The sequence below is a fragment of the Pongo abelii genome, chromosome 15 (assembly GCF_028885655.2).
Source record: "Pongo abelii isolate AG06213 chromosome 15, NHGRI_mPonAbe1-v2.0_pri, whole genome shotgun sequence".
Classification (NCBI taxonomy): Eukaryota; Metazoa; Chordata; class Mammalia; order Primates; family Hominidae; genus Pongo; species Pongo abelii.
The window spans coordinates 108,428,978-108,453,758 of NC_072000.2; the positions used below are offsets into that span (position 1 = coordinate 108,428,978).

A 24,781-nucleotide genomic window follows, 5' to 3' on the forward strand; every position below is an offset into this window, starting at 1 on the left:
TTACACTGAGGAAAGGAGAACTCCCTCTTTGAAACTTAGTAATTATCTCTCCACTTAGGCTGAGAAATGTCCCAGAATAGAATCTTACTGTCCCCTTGTACATTGACGTTTCCTAAGTTCTAGAGTAACTGGCTTCTTTAGAAAAATAGCAGGCTGCCTAGCCCTTGAGTGCTAGCTGGTTCTGGGGTGGGGTGGGGTGGGGGGGGCAGTGGGTCCTGGGGTGGCTCTGACTGTGAGGTACTCTGTCTGAGGAGGGCTGCAAGGTCTGTCTGAGGTGCTGCCTCCCTGACTGCTGTCCCCGAGTGTCAGTGCTACTGACCTCGGGTCCTAACCTTGCTCTGGTTTACCTGCTTGTGACTGACCCAGCTTTTCCAGAACCAGCCCTTGCCCACCCTTGTGAGCTGCAGTTATGCACATCATGGAATGTGTCCTGTAGGGGTCACATGGCTCCCGGTCAGTGTTGGACTGGCACGTCTTCTTCCCTGTGCTTGCTTGCTCAGATGACAGTGTACCTGCAGGCCTGGCAGGGGTTGTGGCAAGCAGGGACCATGGGAGGCTGGCCCAGTGGTTCTCTGTGCTCGAGGTAGGTGGAGAGGTTTCTGGTTGTCACAGTGACCTTGGGCACAGTTGGCAGTAAATGAGCAGGGGCGAGGGTGCAGAACATTACTTTGCCGTCTCTCAGGGGGCCCTAAGGAGAAACACTGGGGGCCGTGACTGAGTGGGTGGTCTGTGGTCTGTTGGCCGATGCTCTTTGCTTCCTCTTAACCAGGAGTGATACCAGCCCCCTGAGGAACTGCATTTAGCAGAGAGAACTGGTTTAGTCCCCAGTCCCCCACGGGTGCCTTTCTGTCAGCAGTGACATGTGTGTTGCCTGATGCCATGTGGGGGGGGTGCCCCCTTTTTTATTTTGTAGGTACACGAACGAACAGAAGAAATGGATTTCCTGCTATTGATAGTCCGCAAACTCTTAAGAACAAATTCACGTTTTGTGAAGGTAAATTTGATTTCATGAGTAACAGACATATTGAGGGTTAAGATTCATTGTTAAGTTTTGTTTCTCTCTATAGTCCGTTGGTGTCTATAGAGCATTCTGGGATCCCCGACAGATACTAAAATCTGAGGATCCTCAAGTGCCTTACATGAAATGGCATAGTAAAGTATTTGCATGTAGCCTATGTACATCTTCCCATATGCTCTAAGTCACCTCTAGGTTATCTACAATACTGAATATAATGTAAATGCCCTGTAAATAGTTGCTATACTCTATTTTTTAAATTTGTATTTTTATTTTTTCTGAATATTTTTGATTTTCAGTTGGTTGAATCTACAAATGCAGAATCTGGATACAGAGGGCTGACTGTATTTTTTTTTTTTTTCTTGAGACGGAGTCTCGCTTTGTTGCCCGGGCTGGAGTGCAGTGGCGTGATCTCGGCTCACTGCAAGCTCCGCCTCCTGGGTTCATGCCGTTCTCCTGCCTCAGCCTCCCAAGTAGCTGGGACTACAGGCACCCACTACCAAGCCCGGCTAATTTTTTGTATTTTTAATAGAGGCGGGGTTTCATTGTGTTAGCCAGGATGGTCTCGATCTCCTGACCTCGTGATCCGCCCGCCTTGGCCTCCCAAATTGCTGGGATTACAGGCGTGAGCCACCGTGCCTGGCCCAGGGCTGTTTGTTTGTTTATTTACTTATTTATTTATTTTGAGATGGAGTCTCACTCTGTTGCCCGGGGTGGAGTGCAGTGGTGCGATCTCAGCTCACTGCAACCTCTGCCTCCCAGGTTCAAGCAATTCTCATGCCTCAGCCTCCTGAGTAGCTGGGACTACAGGTACCCGCCACCACGCCAGGCTAGTTTTTTTTTGTATTTTTTGGTATAGATGGGGTTTTGCACCAGGCTGGTCTTGAACTCCTGACCTGAACTGATTTGCCTGCTTTGGCCTTCCAAAGGGCTGTGATTACAGGTGTGAGCCACCACGCTTGGCCGGGCTGACTGTATTTTAACAGAAACATTTGAAACTGATGACGCTTAAAATTCATGATCGTGTGTAGTACACCAGATCTTGCCAGGAAGCCGACTAAAGGGCATTCTTTTATGATCAGAGTACGGATACTTTTTGGTTATTGTGTTGCCTTAAATTCTCATATTTTTTCCAGGCTACAGAAAATGGTCTAGTTGACTATAATGACATGCTGGGTTTTGAGCTTTGCTTTTGGTTGAATAAGTACCATAGTTTAAAGGTATGTGAATGAAGCTGGGCGGTACAGTGGCTCACGCCTGTAATCCCAGCAGTTTGGGGGGCAAAGGTGGGCAGATTGCTTGAGCCCAAGGAGTTCAAGACGCCTGGGCAACATGGCAAAACCCCATCTCTACAAAAAAATACAACAATTAGCTGGGCATAGTGGTGTGTGTCTGTGGTCCCAGCTACTTGGGAGGCTGACGGAGGATTGCTTGAGCCTGGGAGGTCCAGGCTGCAGTGAGCTGTGATTGCGCCACTGCACTCCAGCCTGGGTAATAGATGAGACCCTGTCTCAAGAATTAGCCGGGCGTGGTGGCGGGCGCCTGTAATCCCAGCTACTCGGGAGGCTGAGGCAGGAGAATTGCTTGAAGCTGGGAAGCGGAGGTTGCAGTGAGTCGAGATTGTGCCACCGCACTCCAGCCTGGGCAACAGAGAGAGAGACTCCATTTAAAAAAAAAAAACAAAAACAAAACAAAAAGTAAGTGAATGAATCTGCAATCCCTGTGTTTGAAATAGCACCAAAGTGCATTGAAGTTTGAGAACAGAGTATGTACCACTATTTGAGAGACGTAAGTAGAGTTAAATGAAAGTTGATGGGAATCATAAATATCATTTACTTCTTATTTGAACAAAAAGGAAGAAGGTGTGAACTAGGCCAAAATGGCGAAGGGTTTAGAATAATTGTGCAATCTAAATAAGTCTACTCATAGGTCGACCTTAACCCAGCTGTGCTAAGCAGAGGTCTGTGGGAAACAGCTTGATAAAAGGCCGCATGGTTGAGATATTCAGTTATTCTATGATGGGGCTGCTAAGGGATTTGCTGTTATTAGAAAGCAGTTGCTTTCTAAACCATAAAGCATTTTGTCTTCACGTGTTTATTTGTTGAGGAAAAAGTTTCTCTTTCTCTTTCCCATGTCCCCAGGTGGGGAAGCTTCTGTCTTAGGATGTTCATATTTTCACTGGGTGGGTGCTGAATGAATGGAACTCGACACTTGCAATCAGTTGTCTTATTGCTTGAGATGACTATGAAATGAATGAGAGAATTTGGCTATTTCAGTCCTTTTTGGAATCTTAACCAAGCTGCCATTGAAGATTATTCACATTGAGACCTTTCTCGAATGTCATTTAAGACTCTTATTTTTCACTCAAGTCAGAATAATGAGTTGGTTACACATTTTTTAGTTTTCAGTGGTAAAAAGAGTTAAAGTGTTAGTGGATTAACAAAACCCTACACCGATGGACATGGTGGTAAGGAATTTGGTACTTATAAGTTGTAAGATATGGTTTGTCAGTTTCACTATGTTCATGATTTATTAACAAATATGTGAAGCAGCATATTTTCTCGATTTAGAAACTTATATGGTACATGTAGTTGGGCCAAGAAATTAGACACCATATCCTAGATGGTTTTGTAAGAGTTTTTTAAAAAACTCTCAAAAAATCTTATTAGCTTTTAAAGAGAGTGCCGCTGTCAAGAGGACCTGCATGTGGGGCACGGGCACATGGGCTTTAAGGCCTCCCCTTTCCTCTCCCGCCAACCTTTAGGTCCCTGTGGTTCCCCCGACCTGGCTTCCTCTCAGTGCCTCCTCTATACCGTCCTCCAGCCACTGACCTTGTTGTCACTTCTCGCTGACTGGACTCAGCTCAGGCCCACTTCAGACACGCAGTTGTCTTGGGTGTCTGTTGACTTGTCTGTTTGGAGAAGAGGCAGAGGGCTTCGGGGGAGGGTGGATGAGGGAGGCTGGTGGCCAGGCGGAGTCCTCCTTGCTCCCTGCATTCCAGGCTTGGCCTCTTGTTTTCAGGCTGCACTCAGTGTCCTGCAGTTCACTGGCCTCATCGTTCCTTAAAACCTAGTTTAGAGATCATTTATGGTGACTGGGGTGTGTCTCTTAGGAGCCACTCTTCCACTCCAAGTGGCTTCTGAGAGCATTCTTTTTAACTTCAGACATCTCTTCTTAAAATGAGTTTTAGTCTGTACAGTTTTTACCATTTGTATCTCATTCCAAAGGGGAAAATACAGACGTTTTCTTTACTCAATAACTGCAACAACAATGCTTATATGAAATGTTTACTTTTTGGCTGGGTGTGGTGGCTCACGCCTGTAATCCCAGCACTTTGGGAGGCCGAGGTGGGCAGATCGCTTGAGCTCACGAGTTTGAGACTGGCCTGGGGAACATGGCGAAACCCTGCCTCTACAAAAAAAAGTTACAAAAATTAGCCAGGTGTGGTGGTGCACACATGTAGTCCTAGCTACCTGGGAGGCTGAGGTGAGAGGATCACTGAAGCCCAGGAGGCTGAGGTTGCAGTGAGCTGACATCATGCCACTGCACTCCAGCCTGGGTGATAGAGCCAGAACTTGTCTCAAAAATAAAAAAGTGTACTTTTTGGCTAGGATTTCCACTTAGATAACTCTACTTGCGATGTACAGTAGGTGGTGAGCAGCCAGCCGGACTGCTGTGCCCACTCCCCACGTAGCATTGTGGAGACTGCTGAGCTGGGAGACCCTCCATAATCAGCCACTTTCTCCTGGCACATCTCGGGCTATATGCACTGCTCCTGTCATTCATGGTTGAGTTTCTTAAGGATATCATTTCATATTTGCTTTTTGACAAAACTGAAAGCTGCAGTCACTCATCTTGCCCCAGTCTGGGATTGTTCCTCTGCTACTGCACCACTGTCGTCCTGGGACTTCTCCAGTTTCTTGAGTTGGAGCTAGAGTTTTCTAGATCCCCTGTCTTCTTTGCTGGCTTACTCTGTCATTTCTCTGGAACACATCATAGAGTAACTTATTCTTTTTAATTTATTTTTTATTTTTGTTTTTAGAAACAGGATCTTGCTCTGTTGCCCAGGCTAGAGTGCAGTGGTGTGATCATACATCACCGCAGCCTCGACCTCCTTGGCTCCAGTGATCCTCCCACCTCAGCCTCTTGAGTAGCTGGGACTACAAGAGGGCACCATCATGCCCAGCTATTTTTAAATTTTTTGTAGTGATGGGGTCTTGCTATGTTGCCCAGGCTGGTTTTAAACTCTTGGTGCAAGATTACAGGCATGAGCCACGGCACCTGGCCTTACTCTTTTTTTTAAAATTTATTTTTAATTAATTAATTTTTTTGTAGAGACAGTGGTCTCATGTTGTTGCTCAGGCTGGTCTTGTACTCCTGGGCTCAAGTGGTCCTCCCGCCTCAGAGTGCTGGGATTGTAAGTGTGAGCCACAGTGTCTTTGTTTACCTGGGCCTTATTCTTTTTTAAAATTAGTTTCTTGATGTAAAGTTTTCTTTCAGAAAAATGGTTTTAATTTACCCTTATTGGAAATAAAATTTATCATTTGAAAAGGTACTCGAAGAGAAATAGTAAAAGTTGGTATCTCTGAACATTGTTTAAACTACAGTAATTACACTAGATATTAAATCAGGGTGGTCTGTTTAAAGTCTCAAAAGTTGTTAGATAAGGAGTGAAGCAGAAGAAAAGCCTGCAGTTTTAGAAGTATTTAATTTGGTTATGATTCTTATTGTTTTATTTTAATGTTTTCTCTTACTCTGTAGGTGGTCCTGATGTCGGCTACCATCAACTGTAAAGAGTTTGCAGACTACTTTGCCGTTCCTGTTCAAAACAAGATGAATCCTGCATATATTTTTGAAGTGGAAGGCAAGCCCCATTCAGTTGAAGAGTATTATCTTAATGACTTGGAGCACATTCATCACAGCAAGGTATGTTAGAATGTGTTGTTTCTTTTATAGTGAGCGTACTCTTGTATTTGATCAAACCTGCATTCATCACCTATGATTGTAAGGCCCTGCGAGAAAATTATTATTTTAAAATTGATGCATACTACGTGTACATATTTATGGAGTATAGTGTGATATTTTGATACGTAGGTATAATGTGTCATGATCAAGTCAAGGTAATTAGCAAATTCATCATCTCCAACATTTATCATTGTTAATTATCTTTAACATTTATCTTTGTGGTGGGAACATTTAAAATCCTCTCTTCTAGCTATTTGAAAATAAACGATAAGTTGTTGTCAACTGTAGTCACCGTACCGTGCTCTAGAACACGAAAACTGGGCATAGTGGTGGGGGTCTGTAGTTCCAGCCATAGTGGGACCCTCATCTCTCTTTAAAAAGGACACTAGAAGTTATTTCTTATCTAGCTATAATTTTGTGTCCATTAACCAACCTCTTCCTATTTCCTCCCCTTCCCAGCCTCTAGTAACTTCTTTTCTACTCTCTCCTTCTGTGAGATCAGCCTTCTTAGCATCCACATTTGAATGGGAATGTGTGGTATTTATCTTTCTGTGCCTGACTTATTTCACTAACTTCACTCAGCCATGTTGCCCAGAATGATAGGATTTCATTCTTTTTTATGGCTGAGTAGTATTTAATTGTGTGTATATACTATATTTTCTTTATCATTCATCTCTCTCTTTTTTTTTTTTTTTTTTGAGACAGTCTTGCTCTGTCGCCCAGGCTGGAGTGCAGTGGCGCGATCTCAGCTCACTGCAAGCTCCGCCTCCCAGGTTCACGCCATTCTCCTGCCTCAGCCTCCTGAGTAGCTAGGACTACAGGCGCCCACCACCACGCCCAGCTAATTTTTTGTATTTTTAGTAGAGATGGGGTTCACCGTGGTCTCGATCTCCTGACCTCATGATCCGCCCACCTCGGCCTCCCAAAGTGCTGGGATTACAGGCGTGAGCCACTGCGCCTGGCCTATCCATTCATCTCTTGATGTACACCTAGGTTGATTCCATATCTTGGCTATGGTGAATAATGCTGCGGTAAGCGTGAGAGTGGAGCTGTCTCTACAGCATATTGTTTTTCTTTCCTTTGGATATATACCCAGTAGTAGGATGGCTAGGCCATATGGTAGTTCTGTTTTTAGTTTTTTGAGGATCATCCCTACTGTCTTCCATAAACGCTATACTAATTTACATTCCTACCAACAGTATACAAGAGTTCCCCTTTCTTTGCATTTTTGCCAGCATTTGTCATATTTTGTCTTTTATTTTTACTTATTTATTTTAGAGATAGGGTTTTTGCTCTGTCACCCAGGCTGGAGTGCAGTGGCACTATCATAGCTCACTGAAACCTTGAAGTCCTGGGCTCAAGCAGTCCTCCTGCCTCAGCCTCCCAAAGTGCTGGGATTACATGTGTGAATCACTGCACCCAGCCTTTATTTGTCTGATAATAGCTATTCTGGCACATGCGAGATAATATCTCAATATGGTTTGGATTTGCATTTCCCTGACAATTGGTGATACTGAGCATTTTTTCCTGTATTAGCCAGTAGTATCTCTTCTGTTTAGAAATGTCTTTTCAGCTCACTTATTTGCCCGTTAAAAAAATTGGATTGTTTGGGCCTGGTGGGGTGGCTTACGTCTGTAATCCTAGCACTTTGGGAGGCCAAGGCAGGTGGATCACGAGGTCAGGAGATCGAGACCATCCTGGCTAACACGGTGAAACCCCGTCTCTACTAAAAATAACAAAAAAATTAGCCGGGTGTGGTGGCGGGTGCCTGTAGTCCCAGCTACTCGGGAAGCTGAGGCAGGAGAATGGCATGAACCCGGGAGGCGGAGCTTGCAGTGAGCCAAGATCGCACCACTGCACTCCAGCCTGGGTGACAGAGAGAGACTGCATCTCAAAAAAAAAAAACAAAAAACAAAATTGGATTTTTTTTTGCTGTTGAGCTCCTTGTATATTCTGGGTGTTAATCCCTTGTCAGATGAATAGTTTGCAAATGTTTCCCCACATTTTGCAGATTGTCTCTTCACTCAGTTGATTTCTTTTTTTCTTTATTTTTGTTTTGCTGTGCAGAAGCTTGTTAGTTTGATATAATCCTATTTGTCTACTTTTGCTTTTGCTGTCTGTGCTTTTGAGGTCTTAGCCATCAAATCTTTGTACAAATAGATGTCCTGAAGCATTTTTCCTATGTTTTCTTCTAATAGCTTCATAGTTTCAGGATTTAGTTTAAGTCTTAAATCCATTTTGAGTTGATTTTTGTGTATATTGAGAGATAGGGGTTTAGTTTTATTTTTCTGCATCTGGATATCCAGTGTTCCCAGCACCATTTATTGAAGAGACTGTTCTTTCCCCAGTGAATGTTCTTGATGCCTTTCTTAAAAATCAGTTGGCTGTAAATATGTTATTTTATTTCTGGGTTCTTTATTCTGCTCCATTGATCATCTGTGTGTCTGTTTTTATGCCAATATCATGCTGTTTTGGTTACCATTGCTTTGTAGTATATTTTGAAGTTAGGTAATGTGATGCCTCTTGCTTTGTTCTCTTTGCCCAGGATTGCTTTGGCTTGTGAGATCTTTTGTGGTTCCATATGAATTTTAAGATTGTTTTTTTGATTTCTGTGAAGAATGTCATTGGTATTTTGATTGGAATTGTATGAATCTGTACATCACTTTGGGTAGTATAGTCATTTTAATAGTATAAATTCTTCCAATTCATGGCCAGGCACAGTGGCTCACACCTGTAATCTCAGCACTTTGGGAGGCCAAGGTGGGCCGATCACTTGAGCCCAGGAGTTTGAGAAAGAAAACATAGGGAAAATGCTTCAGGACATCTATTTGTAGTTAACATTTACTTAGTAACACTTAAAAAGACCTACTAACTAAACTTCACTTTATTTGGTTTGACTGTTTTTTCCATAATGTCCTTTATTCTGGGATCCCATCCAGGATGCTACATTAGATTTGGTCACCATGTTTCCTTAGGCTCCTCTTGGTTGTGGTAGTTTCTCAGACTTTCCTCATTTTTTAAGACTTTGACGATTTTGAAGAGTACTGGTCAGGTATTCTGTAGGACGCCCTTATACTGGAATTTGATGTTTTTCTCATGGTTAGACTGAGGTTATTGGTTTTGGGGAGGAAGACCACAGGCTGAGGTGCCATTTTTGTCACATATCAAGGGTATACACTATCAACATGACCTTTACTGGTTGTCTTAAGTCTGTTTAATGTTTTTTTTAATTAAAAAATTTAAATGGACACATAATAATTCGTGGGGTACATAGTGATGTGATACATACAATGCATGGTGATGAGCTCAGTGTAACTAGCGTATCTATTGTATCAAACATTTTTTTTGTGTTGGGAACATTCAGTAGCCTCCTATAGCGATTTGAAATTACATATTATTGTTATCTGTAGAACACTGGAGCTTCCTCCTCCTATCTAGCAGTCCTTTGCTATCCTTTAACAAATCTCCCTATTGCCTCCTTTCCCCTGCCCTTCCCAGCCTCTAGTATCTTCTGCTCTACTCTTTACTTCTATTCAACTGTTTTTTAGCTTCCACATGAGAACATGTGGTATTTAACTTTCTGTTCCTGGCTTATTTCACTTAACCTAATGTCTTCCAGTTTCGTCCATGTTGTTGCAAATGACAGGATTTCACAGTTTTTATGGCTGAATAATACTCCATTGTGTATATATTCTCCATTTTCTTTCTCCATCTGTTGTACACCTAGGTTGATTCCATATCTTGGCTATTGTGAATAGCATTTAACACTGTTATGAAGGAATACCTCAGTCTGGGTAATTTATGAAAGAAAGAGGTTTATTTGTCTCACAATTCTGCAGGCTGTACAAGAACCATGGCACTGGCCTCTGCTCAGGGAGCTGGTGTGTGCAGAGATCACATGGTGAGACTGGGAGAAGGTGGGTGTGCCAGGCTTTTTGTAACAGTCACCTCTCAGGGGGAACTCTGGTAGGAACCAATAACAGCGAGAACTCAGTCTCCCCATCAAGGGAGGGCATTAATCTATTCATGAGGCATCCGCCCCCATGTCCCACACACCTGCTATTAGGCCCCACCTCCAACACTGGAATCAAATGCCAACATGAGATTTGGAGGGGACAAACTATAGCACTGATGACACAGACTTTGATCACTGGAAAGGTTGCATTTGCCAGGTTTCTCCATTATGCATTACTGCCTTCTTTCCACATTGTACTCTTGAGAAACAAGTTGCCAGGTGAGGCTCTATTCAAGGTAGGGAGGAGGTAGCACTTACATTTACAACATTTAAACAATTTGCATTTTCTGACTGTTTTATTTTTTCTTTGAGACTGGGTCTTGCTCTGTTACCTAGGCTGGAGTGCAGTGGTGCGATCATAGCTCACTGTAGCCTTGAATTCCTTGGCTCAAGAGATTCCAAGAAGCTGTGACTACAGATGCTTACCACCATGCTTGGCTAATTAAAAACATTTTTTTTGTGGAGATGGGGTCTTGCTATGTTGTCCAGGCTGATCTTGAACTCCTGTTTGTAGGGACCAGCCCCACAGGGTCGGTGGGTTTTTCTCCCCGTGTGCGGAGACGAGAGATTGTAGAAATAAAGACACAAGACAAAGAGATAAATGAAAAGACAGCTGGGCCTGGGGGACCACTACCACCAAGACGCGGAGACCAGTAGTGGCCCCGAATGCCAGGCTGTGCTGATATTTATTGGATACAAGACAAAGGGGCAGGGTAAGGAGTGTGAGTCATCTCCAATGATGGGTAAGGTCATGTGGGTTACATGTCCACTGGACAGGGGGCCCTTCCCTGCCTGGCAACCAAGGCAGAGAGAGAGAGGAGAGAGAGAGAGAGACAGCTTATGCCATTATTTCTGCTTATCAGAGACTTTTGGTACTTTCACTAATTTACTACTGCTATCTAAAAGGCAGAGCAAGGTGTACAGGATGGAACATTAAAGCGGACTAGGAGCGTGACCACTGAAGCACAGCATCACAGGGAAATGGTTAGGCCTCCAGATAACTGTGGACAAGCCTGACTGACGTCAGGCCCTCCACAAGAGGTGGAGGAGCAGAGTCTTCTCTAAACTCCCCCGGGGAAAGGGAGACTCCCTTTCCCGGTCTGCTGAGTAGCGGGTGTTGTTCCTTGACACTGATGCTACCACTAGACCACGGCTAGACCACGGTCCACTTGGCAACGGGCGTCTTCCCAGACGCTGGCGTTACTGCTAGACCAAGGAGCCCTCTGGTGGCCCTGTCCGGGCATAACAGAAGGCTCGCACTCTTGTCTTCTGGTCACTTCTCACTATGTCCCCTCATCTCCTATCTCTATAGCCTGGTTTTTCCTAGGTTATGATTGTAGAGTGAGGATTATTATAATATTGGAATAAAGAGTAATTGCTGCAAACTAATGATTAATGATATTCATATATAATCATATCTAAGATCTATATCTAGTATAACTCTTATTTTATATATTTTATTATACTGGAACAGCTCGTGCCTTCGGTCTCTTGCCTTGGCACCTGGATGGCTTGCCGCCCACACCTGTCCTCAAATGATCCTCTTGCCTTGGTCTCCCAAAGTGCTGGGATTACAGGCATGAGCCATCATGCCTGGCCTCTGACTGGTTTGAAATGTGAGAGTGATGATGGTTTACCAGTCTTCTTTCCAGCTGGCTGAAGTCTAATTAATTCCTATTGATGTTCATTGTGTATTTTCTGTCAGAGCTCACAACACTTAGATGCTTCCTTATGGACCCGCTGAGGAGCTGGATCAGGCCTTGCCATTTGCTGTCTGAGCCCGTGTGGTCAAGACAACCCAGCTTCTAGGCACCCAGGGCCCCCTTGCCTCATGGGTAGGTTATGTTCAGTAGAATAGAGAATGTCCAGCTTTAGCAATATTTATCCAACGTCTTGTTTTTGGTACCTGATAGGTGCTCAGTAAATATTTCAGTGAATGAATATGCAACACTTAGCTGTATACAGATGTTCCTTGACTTGTAATGGGGCTATGCCCTGATAAAACCATTGTGAGTTGAAATCATTAAGTTGAAAATGCATTTAATACACCTGTCCTCCTAGCCTACCTTGAATGAGTTCAGAACACTTATTTAGCCTATAGTTGGGCAAAATCACCAAATACAAGGCCTATTTTATAATAAAGTGTTGAATATCTCAGTAACTTATTGAATACTGCACTAAAAGTAAAAAGCAGAATGGTTTCATATCACTGTAAAGTCTAAAAATATAAGTTAAATCATTGTAAATCAGGGACAGTCTGTGTTAATTTTGAGCTTATAAAAATGGTGTTGTTTTGTATAGATCCTGTTATACAGCTTCAGAATCAGAGGACCTTAGTTAAAATTTCGGTTGTGTTACTGTCACTACTCTTGTCATGTTATCTCACCACACTGTCTGCTGTTACAAGGGAGAAGCCCCCTTTCTTCATGGAGCGCCAGCCACGCCTCCTGGGTTTCATGTCTCATCCTTCTTACCTTCTTAGGGACCTCGTCTGATCTACTGTTTCCCCCTCCCCATTGTTACTATTAATGTCTCTTTCTCTGCTGTCCTTTTCTTGTCCACAATGAAACATAACTGAAGCTCTTTCACCCTTGTGAACACCCACCGTAGGTCTCAGGCTACTCTCCAGTCGTTGCTGGCCTGTGGACTCTCACATTCTCTACTTTTCTACCTCCCGCAGGCAATTCATTTATTGCAGGGTGGTGTCCCCTGTTGCCACTCAGACTGCACCTGCCAGGGTCCCTAGTGACCTCCTTGTTAGGAGAGCTCAGCCCTAAACTTACCTGGCCTTTCTGCAATATTTGACACTGTTGACCACTTCGATTCTTGAAACTCACTCTCTGTTTGGGTTCTGTGGTGCCCTCCTGGTTTTTCTGTTGCCAACTCTGGCTGTTCCCTTTCAGTGTCCTTTGGAGAGTCCTTTTCATCCTTTACATTCAGCTTCTTAAAAAATTGTGAAAGAGGCCAGGCATGGTGGCTCATGCCTGTAATCTCAGCACTTTGGGAGGCCGAGGCGGGCGGATCACCTGAGGTTGGGTGTTCGAGACCAGCCTGACTAACACGGAGAAACCCCAACTCTACTAAAAATACAAAATTAGCCAGGTGTGGTGGCACATGCCTGTAATCCCAGCTACTCAGGAGGCTGAGGCAGGAGAATTGCTTGAATCCAGGCGGTAGAGGTTGTGGTGAGCCAAGATCATGCCATGGCACTCCAGCCTGAACAACAAGAGCGAAACTCCGTTTCAAAAAACAAAACAAAAAAAAATTGTGAAAGAACACCCTTAGAAAAAGGGTTATATAAAATGTAAATGTGTACTGTAATGAAATTGTGAAATGAATATCCGTGATCAACAACCCAGGTCCAGTAGTAGAGCATGCCCCCCGCCCCACCTGGACTCGCTGTGGGTCCCCTTTTTTTTTTTTTTTTTTTTTGAGACAGAGCCTTGTTCTGTCATCCAGGCTGGAGAGGAGTGGTGTGATCTTGGCTCACTGCAGCCTCTGCCTCCCAGGTTCAAGTGATTGTCCTGCTTTGACCTTCCGAGTAGTTGGGATTACAGGCGTGCACTACCATGCCTGGCTAATTTTTGTATTTTTAGTAGAGTCAGGGTTTCACCATGTTGGCCAGGCTGGTCTTGAGCTCCTGACCTCACATGATCCGCCTGCCTCGGCCTCCCAAAGTGCTGGGATTACAGACATGAGCCTCTGTGCCTGACCTGCAGCGTGTCACTTTTGGCCCTCACCTCTCCACCTTCGGGTGCAGCTTTACATAATCCAATTTATGGCTTTGTTTTTCATCTTTAGGTCTTGAATCCATTTAAGATGGATTTTGGATTGACATGGGGTAAGAGGTCTTCTTCCTCTAGTATGAGTGTCTTAGCACCATATATTTCCCCCCTACCTGCAGCGCGCACTCTCTCACAGGCTGCATGTGTGGCAGATGTGCCAGGTTCCCAGGCCTCAGCTTGGGACAGAAACACTGTCACTCTGCCTTATTGTGTGGACAAAGTCACATTGGCTGAGCACTTCTGTGAGAGGAATGGCAGAGTCCCTTCTTGACTCCATCTGTATGAATCATGGTGCTCCCACCATGTCCCTATCCCTGCCCCTGCCTCGGTTTTTGTCAGAGCATCTCCTCTGACATAGTGTGCCTTGACTTACTGCTGTGCGGTCCAGGAAAGCAGAGGCGCTGTCTCTCATGTTTCATCCCTATCGTGGCACACAGGTGGGGACGATTCACCAAGTGGGTCAGTGGGCCAGCATCTGGTGCGCTTCGTTGTTGTCTCAGGCCTGGCTTAGAGAAGCAGGCTGTGTTTGGTATCTTATCAGTGTGCTTAAAAAATATTCACTGGCTTGGAACTAAGTGAAATAACTTGTGAGTCAATGCCATGCCTTTTACATGGCTTGTTTGTAGGAAAAGACTTCTAGATGAGTTTGGATGCCACTGTTGGCGTTTGTGAAAAGTATGCCTTTTTTTCCTATTTTTTTTTGTATAGTTGTGTTATGACAAATATTATTATTTGGATAAAGTAGAAAACTAAGATAAAAGGTAAATATTGTGGCTGGGTGCAGTGGCTCATGCCTGTAATCCCAGCATTTTGGGAGGCTGAGGCGGGTGGATCACTTGAGGTCAGGAGTTCGAGACCAGCCTGGGCAACAAGGCTGTCTCTACTAAAAATACAAAAATTAGCTGGGCATGGTGGTGAGTGCTTGCAATCCCAGCTTCTCAGGAGGCTGAGGCAGGAGAATCACTTGAACTTGTGAGGCAGAGGTTGCAGTGAGCCAAGATCGTGCCACCGCACTCCAGCCCGGTCAACACAGCGAGACTCTGCCTCAAAAAAAGGTTAAATATTAGGAATAGATTTATTAGACATGCTTCTTCAAAATTATTAATAAAAGCCAACTTTTATTTTATTTTATTTTTTTGAGGCAGGGTTTCACTCTGTTGCCCAGGCTGGAGTGAAGTGGCGCGATCTCAGCTCATTGTAACCTCTGCCTCCCAGGATTGAGTGATTTTCCTGCCTCAGTCTCCTGAGTAGCTGGGATTACAGGTGTGTGCCACCACGCCTGGTTAATTTTTGTAGTTTTAGTAGAGATGGGGTTTCACTATGTTGGCCAGGCTGGTCTTGAACTCCTGACCTCAAATGATCCACCTGGCTCAGCCTCCCAAAGTGCTAGGATTACAGGCATGAGCCACCGTGCCCAGCCTAAAAGTCAACTTTTATAAATTATTTGGAAACTAGCTGACTTAATTTACTCTAAGTAAAAATTGGAAAAAAAATTTGCCTCTGTGATTGGCTTCTCTGATCACCTGAAGACTTCTTTTGATTTGTCCTCAACAAAATCAGATGCAATGTTCTGCACATAGTGTTTAACAAGTAAAATTATTAATTTAAAAAGCTTCTTACTCTGGGTGAAAAAAACCCAGTATCGCCATAAAATAGATTTTTCGGAAATTCAGAGACATCTGTTGTGCTGGATACTGTAGAAAGATGCTTGTGTAGTTGTGGCCTCAGCTCGGGGAAAGCTGGACAGTCACACCTGTAGTAAATTGGTACCAGTAGAGTGGGGCACTGCTGAAAAGATACCCAAAAATGTGGAAGCCACGTTGGAACTGAGTAACGAGGCAGAGGATGGAACAGTTTGGAGGGCCTAGAAGGACAGGAAAATGTGGGAAAGTTTGGAACTTCCTAGAGACTTGTTGAATGGCTTTGAACAAAATGCTGATAGTTATATGGAGAATGAAATCCAGGCTGAGGTGGTTTCAGATGGAGATGAGGAACTTGTTGGGAACTGAGTAAAGGTGACTCTTGTTATATTTTAGCAAAGAGACTGGTGGCATTTTGCCCTTCCCTAGAGATTTGTGGAAGTTTGAACTTGAACGAGATGATTTAGAGTATCTGGTGGAAGAAATGTCTAAGCAGCAAGGCATTCAAGAGGTGTCTTGGGTGCTGTTAAAGGCATTCAGTTTTAAAAGGGAACAGAGCATAAAAGTTCGGAAAATTTGCAGCCTGACAATGCAATAGAAAAGAAAATCCCATTTTCTGAGAAGTTCAAGTCAGCTGCATAAATTTGCATAAGTAATGAGGAGCTAAATGTTAATCCCCAAGACAATGGGGAAAATGTCTCCAGGGCACGTCAGAGGTCTTCACGGCAGCCCCTCCCATTACAGGCCTGGAGGCCTAGGAGGAAAAAGTGGTTTTGTGGGCCAGGCTTAGGGCCCCCGTGCTGTGTGCAGCCTAGGGACTTGGTGCCCTGTGTCCCAGCCGCTCCAGTTATGGCTGAAAGAGGCCAACAAAGAGCTCATGCCATGTCTTCAGAGGGTGCAAGCCTCAAGCCTTGGCAGCTCCCACATGTTGTTAAGCCTGTGGGTGCACAGAAGTCAAGAATTGGGGTTTGGGAACCTCTGCCTACATTTCAGAGGATGTGGAAATGCCTGGATGTCAGGGTAGAAGTTTGCTGCAGGGGTGGGGCTCTCATGGAGAACCTCTGCTAGGGCAGAGCAGAAGGGAAATGTGGGGTTCAGGCCTCCACACAGACCCCAACTGGGGCACCACCTAATGGAGCTGTGAGAAGAGGGCCATTGTCTTCCGGACCCCAGAATGATAGATCCACCGACAGCTTGTACCATGCACCTGGAAAAGCTACAGACACTCAATGCCAGCCCATGAAAGCAGCCGGGAGGGAGGCTGTACCCTGCAAAGCCACAGGGGTGGAGCTGCCCAAGACCATGGGAACCCAGCTCTTGCATCAGCGTGACCTGGATGTGAGACATAGAGTCAAAGATCATTTTGGAGCTTTAAGATTTGACTGCCCTACTGGATTTCAGACTTGCTTGGGACCTGTAGCCCCTTTATTTTGGCCAATTTCTCCCATTTGGAAAGGCTGTGTTTACCCAATACCTGTACCCCCATTGTATCTAGGAAGTAACTAACTTGCTTTGAGACTTGGGACTATGGACTTTTGAGTTAATGCTGAAATTGAGTTAATGCTGAGACTTTGTGGGGACTGTTGGGAATGCATGATTGTGTTTTGAAATGTGGGGACATGAGATTTGGGAGGGGCCAGAGGCAGAATGATATGGTTTAGCTGTGTCCCCACCGAAATCTCATTTTGAAATCTCACCTGTTGTGGGAGGGACCCAGTGGGAGGTAATTGAATCATGGGGGTAGGTCCTTCCTGTGCTGTTCTTATGATAGTGAGTAAGTCTCATGAAATCCGATGGTTCTGTAAGGGAGAGTTTCCATGCACAAGCTCTCTCTCTTTGCCTTCCGCCATGATTGTGAGGCTTCCCCAGCCATGTGGAACTGTAAGTCCAGTAAACCTCTTTCTTTTGTAAATTGCCCAGTCTTGGGTATGTCTTTATCAGCAGCATGAAGATGGACTAATGCACAGCCTGACTTGGAGAGTTTGCCACTTGTGGTTGGTGCCTAGTGTTTGGTAGCGGTGCCTGAGAGGCAAGTTTACATTATCTGGTCTTGGTGTCTTTGCTTTAATAGACAATTAAAAGTAGTAGAGGAACCCCTAAACCTTGGTAGACGGATACCTCATCATGAGGTTATGTTATCACCACACATTGGTAGATACAGATGTGACGTTACAGTTTTCTGGTACTTTTGATATACAAGGTTACTTTTCACACATGAAATCTTAGGGAAATCTTAGGGCTCTTTGAGGTAGGGGTTTGACAGAGGGGAAGGGCACTGGCATTGAGATGAGGAACTCCTCCTGGGTTCCATAGACATTTGGTGTGACTTAATCGATGTCTTCAAAGTAGACATCCTGCCGAACACACTGCGTGTGCATGTCTGGGCCCTCTGAGCCGTTCTTGCTCTGGGGACTAGGCGAGGAGATTGATAAGTATGGTACTTTATGTGTCCACTGTCCTGAGCAGTGCTTGGCACACAGCACGTGTTCAGACATTGCTGCCAATAAAAACTGAGAACTTTTATTTAGAGAGCTTGTTACAGTGTTGTACTAACGGTGAGAGCCAGTCCCATCCAACGCCAGGTTTCTTCTGTAATCCTGTTTTCATATTGCGACTTTTTTCTTTCACTGTTTTTAGCTCTCTCCTCATCTCCTGGAGGAACCGGTGATAACTAAGGATATATATGAAGTTGCTGTCTCTCTCATTCAGATGTTTGATGACTTGGATATGAAGGAGAGTGGGTAAGAGATACTTAAGTTGGTAATGCACTTTAATGTATATGTGATTTAAAAAATTATTCATTTGGAAACGTTTTAGTGTTTTTATAAGAAGGTATAACTATAGGTACTTTTTCAGTAGTTACTGTATATATTTTAAAATCAGGTTAGTATTTTGGAATTTTTTTTAACTGGAAATATCTATTTTAAATAATTAAAGCCATGCTGAGTGCAGTGTTAGGACTGATAGTTTTAAAAGCTAGGATTTATAGCCTGAAAATAGTTTTTCCAGACATATAGGAGTCTTATCACTCTTAATGCTGGGGTAAAACTTTAAATCCTACATTAGTAGAAACTGTTGAAACTTTCTTTGCATTTGTTTTCATTTACTATAAAGACATATTCTTGACCCTAAGCAATCTCCTTCTGTAATCCAGATGTTCATTCATTTAGCTGGTTCTTTGAAAATTGGAACATTTTCCCTGAGGAACAGTTATAGGTTATAAGTGGTGACTAGAGTTTATAATTTTAAAAATATGGCTGGGCGCAGTGGCTCATGCCTGTAATCCCAGCACTTTGGGAGGCCAAGGTGGGGGGATCATGAGGTCAGGAGATCAAAACCATCCTGGCCAACATGGTGAAACCCTGTCTCTACTAAAATACAAAAAATTAGCTGGGCGTGGTGGTGTGCACCTGTAGTCCTAGCTACTCTGGAGGCTGAGGCCGAGGAATCCCTTGAACCTGGGAGGCAGAGGTTGCAGTAAGCTGAGATCGTGCCATTGCACTCCAGCCTGGTGACAGAGCAAGACTCCATCTCAAAAAAAAAAAAAAAAAAAAAATATATATATATATATATATACACACACACACACCATATGATTGAGCCTTTACAGCACTAATTTTACTACATCTGTCTCCATAGTTTTGCCTTTTCCAGGATGTCATGTAGTTGGGAATTATACAGTATGTATCCTTTTCATGTTGCCTTCTTCTACTTAGTAATATGTATTTAGTTCCCTTTATGTCTTTTCATGGCTTAGATAGCTCATTTCTTTTTAGTGCTAAATTCCATTGTCTGGATGTACCACAGTTTGTTCATTCATCTTCCAAATTTCCTGCTGTGTTCTTCTTTAGCTGTGTCCCGTTAGTTCTGCTATGTTGTGTCTTCATTTTCATTCATCTCAGAGTATTTTCTGATTTCCGTTTTGATTTTTTCTTTGGCTTACTGGTTTTTAGGAGTGTGTTGTTTAATTTGCATGTATTTGTGAATTTCCCCCAATTTTTCCTGTTACACATTTTGAATTTCATTCTATTGTGGTTGGAGAACATATTTTATATTTTTTCTGTTCTTTTAAATTTATCGAGGTTTGTTGCATGCCTAGCATGTAGACTGTTCTGGAGAATATTACACATGCACTTGAGAATAGTGTCACTCGTTGTTGTTAGATGGAGTGTCCTATACATGTCTTTTGGGTGTGGTTGACTTACCGTATTGTTCAGGTCTTCTACTTCTTGATCTTCTGCCTGGTTGCTCTATATATTATCGAAAATGAGATATTGATGTCCTCAACAATTGTTATTGAATTGCCTATTTCTTCAATCTTCTTTGTCAGTTTTTGCTTTATGTATTTTGGTTCTCTGTTGCTAGGTGCATATATGTTTATACCTGTTACATCTTCCTGATTGATTCACCCATTTATCATTATAAAATGCCCCTCTTATCTCTTGTAACACTTAATTTTAAGACCTGTTTTGTGTATTGGTATAGCCATTTCACTTTTCTGTAGTTGCTGTTTGCATGACACATATTTTTTCATTCTTTTACTTTCAATCTACTTAGTGTTTTTGCATTTAAAGTGTATCTCCTGTAGACAACATATTCTGGGTGGGATCATTTTTTTTTTTTTTAGAGATTGAGTCTTGCTCTGTCACCAGGCTGGAGTGCAGTGGTGTGATCTCAGCTCACTGCAACCTCTGCCTCCTGGGTTCAAGCGATTCTTCTGCCTCAGCCTCCCGAGTAGCTGGGACTACAGGCATGTGCCACCACGCCCAGCTAATTTTTGTATTTTTAGTAGAGACAGGGTTTCACCATGTTGGCCAGGATGGTCTTGATCTCTTGACCTCGTGATGCGCCCGCCTCGGCCTCCCAAAGTGCTGGGATTATAGGTGTGACACCGCGCCTGGCCTGTATTTTTAAAATTAGTCTAACAATCTCTGCCTTTTGATTGGGTTGTTTAATCCGTTTACATTGCTTAATCCATTTACATTTAATTTTGTCACTGATATAGTTGAATTTATGTTGGTCATTTTGCTTTTTGCTTTCTGTATGTCTCATATTCTTTTTCTTCCTCTGTTTCTCTTTTACTGCTTTCTTTTGCATTTAATACATATTTTGCAATGTGGCATTTTAACTTTTTTTTTTTTTTTTGAGACAAGGTCTCACTGTGTTGAGCAGGCTGGCTACAGTGGAGTGATCATGGCTCACAGCAGCCTTGACCTCCTGGGCTGAATTGATTCTCCCACCTCAGCCTCGTGAGTAGCTGGGACTTACAGGTGCGTGCCACCACACCCTGCTAATTTTTGTATCTGGTTACTTTTAAAATCACCTAAGGAGAAGGAAGGAGGCAAAATATGTATTTATAGTATCTTTTGTCATTACCTAATTACCTTTACCAGTTCTCTTTCTTTGTTCATGTGGATTTGAAGTACTCTCTGGGGTCAGCTGTTTTCAGCACAAAAAAACTTCCTTTAGTATTTCTAGTAAGGTGGGTCTGCTAGATACTCTCATTTTTTTGTTTATCTGGGACAGTCTTTATTTAGTCTTCATTATTGAGAGTTTTACTGAATACAGGAATCTTGATTGACAGTTGCTTTTGAGCACTTTGAATATGTCATCCCACTGCTTTCTGGCTTCCATTGTTTCTTCTGAGAATTCAGCTGTTTTCTTACTGGGGTTTTCTTTGTATGTGGCATGTCATTGTTCTCTTGCTACTTTCAAGATTTCACCTTGTCTTTGAATTTCATTATGGCTTTTATGACTTCCTGTAGGACTGGCACAATAATTGAGCCTTTAATAGGCATCTTCATCTTTCTTTTAAGCCACCTGCTTTTGGATGCGTGGTAATACCATTGAATTTCATGAGTCCAGTGACTACTAAACTGAGCTCCTTGACAGGGGCCATGCTGTGCAGGAAATAGTGGAAGCGAGAAAGGCATCTTTAGGGCCATGGATGGGGGTATGACAGGAGCTTTAGCTGCAGAGAAGGCAGACCTGAATCCAGAATAGGATCTGTATCTATTTCCATGAGGGTAAATCAGTATCTCCTTCATGATGGAATCAACCTGTCATCAGCTGGCTGGGCTGGTCCCCCAGGGAATGGTGCCATATTTGGGACTTGGCACTGGCCCTTGCTGTTGTGTGGTTGGCCTCCAGCAGTGGTAGCAGCCGGATGAGTCTCATCTCAGGAAAGTGCATGGTGTTGAGTTTGTGTGTAAGCCTTCATCCCTGCTACCCATCCACTCTGTGCGTTGTCCAACCCTGGAGGGACTGGAGAAGGAGGCTGGGTCACGTCCACAGGCAGGGCCTCTTGCCCGTCTGGTGACTGAAAGCCTCCTCCACTGTGGCTGTCTTATGGGCATTTCTTGTTACCTCTCCATCAGATCTCCTTATTATCAGTCTTGCCATTTCCACATCCCTGACCAGCTGACCAAGCTATTAGCCTCTGCCTGTTGATTGGGGTGAACCCAGCCTCATGGCCATATCTCCTTCTACCCAGAGCGGTACCACCAGATGGACTGCCTGACCTCTGCTCACTGGGAAGAGCTCCCTTCCCCACTCACTGTGTGTGAGCCTCTCCTCTGGGTGGGGCTGTGATGCAGCAGATGTTCGCCCCTGGCTGTTGCCCATCTACAAACCAGGGCTGTGTTTCCCATGCAGGCCCATCTACAAACCAGGGCTGTGTTTCCCATGCAGGCCCATCTACAAACCAGGGCTGTGTTTCCCATGCAGGCCCATCTACAAACCAGGGCTGTGTTTCCCATGCAGGCCCATCTACAAACCAGGGCTGTGTTTTTCATGGTGGTGGCTGCCGCCTGAGGTCATAGGTGTGGCTCACACTCATAGGGAGAGATGGAGGAGCAGCAGGAGCAGTGACCATGGACGCTGAGCCACCTGTGCTGCAGTGACTGGTTTACCCCTCACACCCCTTTCTCCTTTGTAGTGACTGTTCCCAGGCATTGCCTGGATTGCCGCTGCATGGCTTTTCCATGGCTCCCTCCTCAGCTCCCATTACTTCCCCAGAGAGGCCCTTCCCAGCCAGCCCTCCTGAGAGCACTCCATACATGCACCTCCCTTAGTACTGCTTACTGTGTTTCCCCATGTGTCTCTTTAGGTCTTATTGCTAAATTGAAGGTGCCTTGCCCGTTTTCTTGTTTCCTGTCTATCTCTCCAGTTAGAATGTAAGCTCCAAAGGGCAGGGAGCTTGTCTGTCTTATTACTGCTGTTATCTTACACAGAGGAGGGCCTGGCCTGTAGGAAGGGCTCGCAGGTTCATGGAAGAATGAAAGTTCTAAATTCACACAAAAGTAAATATATTGACAGTAGCAAGGAGGCGAGTAGATGATTTGAGATTTTGGTCTGTACAAATCCTTTCTAATAGTTTGGACTCCTGAACATTTAAATTTTGCTTGTAGTTATTTTAAATGTTTTTTACTTTGAAGTTCTGGATTACAATAACTAAATTTCAAGGAAAATTTCTGCAGATAGTAACTTTTGATAGGAGAAAGTATTGGGAGTCAAAAGGCTTAAGTCCCCTGAATGACCATGGGGCCTTGGATGTTTTCTCCTCTCTTTGGGCTTCTGTGTTTTCTTATGTACAATAAAGAACATTACATTGGATGACCTGTAAGAGCCTTTCAGGATTAAAAGCCTGTAATATTAGGATTGTAGAGAAGCAATAGCTGTTATTAGCCTTCATTAATATTTGTGCACATCACATTTTTAACAGGAACAAGGGCTGGTCGGGGGCCCAGTTTGTGTTGGAGCGAAGCAGTGTGTTGGTGTTTTTGCCAGGTAAGAACATCATAATTTTGTGACTTGGAATCATAATACTCTGGAGAGAGGCTAAGTTTGTGCCTAACATAGATTATGAAAGATAGTATCCTCCATAGGACTTTATTCTTTTTACACTTTGAGTATGTGAACAAATGTAACTTTCAGTTTGGCTTTTTATTATAACCCTTGCATTTCTTTTTTTTTCCTTTTCCTTTTCCTTTTTCTAGATGGAGTCTTGCTCTGTTGCCAGGCTGGAGTGCAGTGGCACGATTTCGGCTCACTGCAACCTTTGCCTCCCCAGTTCCAGTGATTCTCCTGCCTCAGCTTCCCAAGTAGCTGGGACTACAGGTGCACGCCACCACGCCCGGCTTGTTTTTGTATTTTTAGTAGAGATGAGGTTTCACCATGTTGGCCAGAATGGTCTCGATCTCTTGACCTTGTGATCTGCCCGCTGTGGCCTCCCAAAGTGCTGGAATTACAGATGTGAGCCACTGTGCCTGGCCAACCCTTGTATTTCTGAAAAAGATTTCTTATTAATAATTAAGAGTTCAATTTTTTTTTTTTTTTTGAGACAGAGTCTTACTCTGTTGCCCAGGCAGGGGTACAGTCTTGGCTCACTGCAACCTCTGCCTCCTGGGTTCAAGTGATTCTCCTGCCTAAGTCTCCCAAGTAGCTGGGATTACAGACGCGCGCCACCATGCTTGTCTAGAGTTCTACTTTTTGAAGGCAGTCTTGCCACCTTCAAAATTTCCAGTAAATTATTTGGCTTTGTTAAATTTGCGTTTTACATATATGGTTATAAATGTGAGGTAACTGTCATCAGTTTGCATTGAAAGCTTATTTATAATAGTAAAACACACTGTTATTATAATACCATGAGAATCATCAGGGTAATCCTTGAGTTCCCTTCTCAAGAAGTGTTTGAGAAGACAGGCTTTTAAAATACCTTTCTGAAAAGATGAATTTATGTTAAATTGTACTTTTTCAAAATTACTTAATTTTTAATTCAAGTGGTATAGCTTGATGAAACATGACAATAATTCAATTATTTTCTGTTGTAATATATAGAGCATAAACAGATTTGTTCTTACAGTAATGGAGAATGAAAAACATGCAATGAAAATAGTTTACTTAATTTTGGAATGCAACATATGAGTTTCAAACTTTTGTCATGTTTTGCTTAGCCGATAAGGATTTGTTTACATGCAGGGAACAACCGTGAGCTGACAGTAGGGTGGTGTTGCATGTGCCTTGGTGAATATTTATCAAATGACTTCTGTGTGCATCATATTGTATTAAGGGGAAAAATCACCCAAGTAGAGCCATGTTGATACTGGCTTAAGAACACCTAACACGGGCCGGGCGCGGTGCTCACGCCTGGAATCCCAGCACTTTGGGAGGCTGAGGCTTAAGAACACCTAACACGGGCGGGCGCGGGGGCTCACGCCTGGAATCCCAGCACTTTGGGAGGCTGAGGCGGGCGGATCACGAGGTCGGAGATCGAGACCATCCTGGCTAACATGGTGAAACCCCATCTCTACTGAAAATAGAAAAAAATTAGCTGGGCATGGTGGCGGGCACCTATGGTCCC

The 24,781-nt window shown here is 43.7% G+C and overlaps 1 protein-coding gene across 1 annotated transcript in view; it reads left to right on the plus strand.

Annotated features, from left to right (window-relative positions):
- The window catches only part of TDRD9 (tudor domain containing 9), a 124,782-nt gene that overhangs the window by 40,698 nt on the left and 59,303 nt on the right, over positions 1-24,781 (plus strand). The window contains exons 6-9 of the mRNA XM_024231679.3: positions 914-994; positions 5,777-5,941; positions 18,058-18,161; positions 23,144-23,208. Of these exons, the coding sequence (XP_024087447.2) occupies positions 914-994; positions 5,777-5,941; positions 18,058-18,161; positions 23,144-23,208 (415 nt within the window). The remainder of the gene's footprint in view (positions 1-913; positions 995-5,776; positions 5,942-18,057; positions 18,162-23,143; positions 23,209-24,781) is intronic.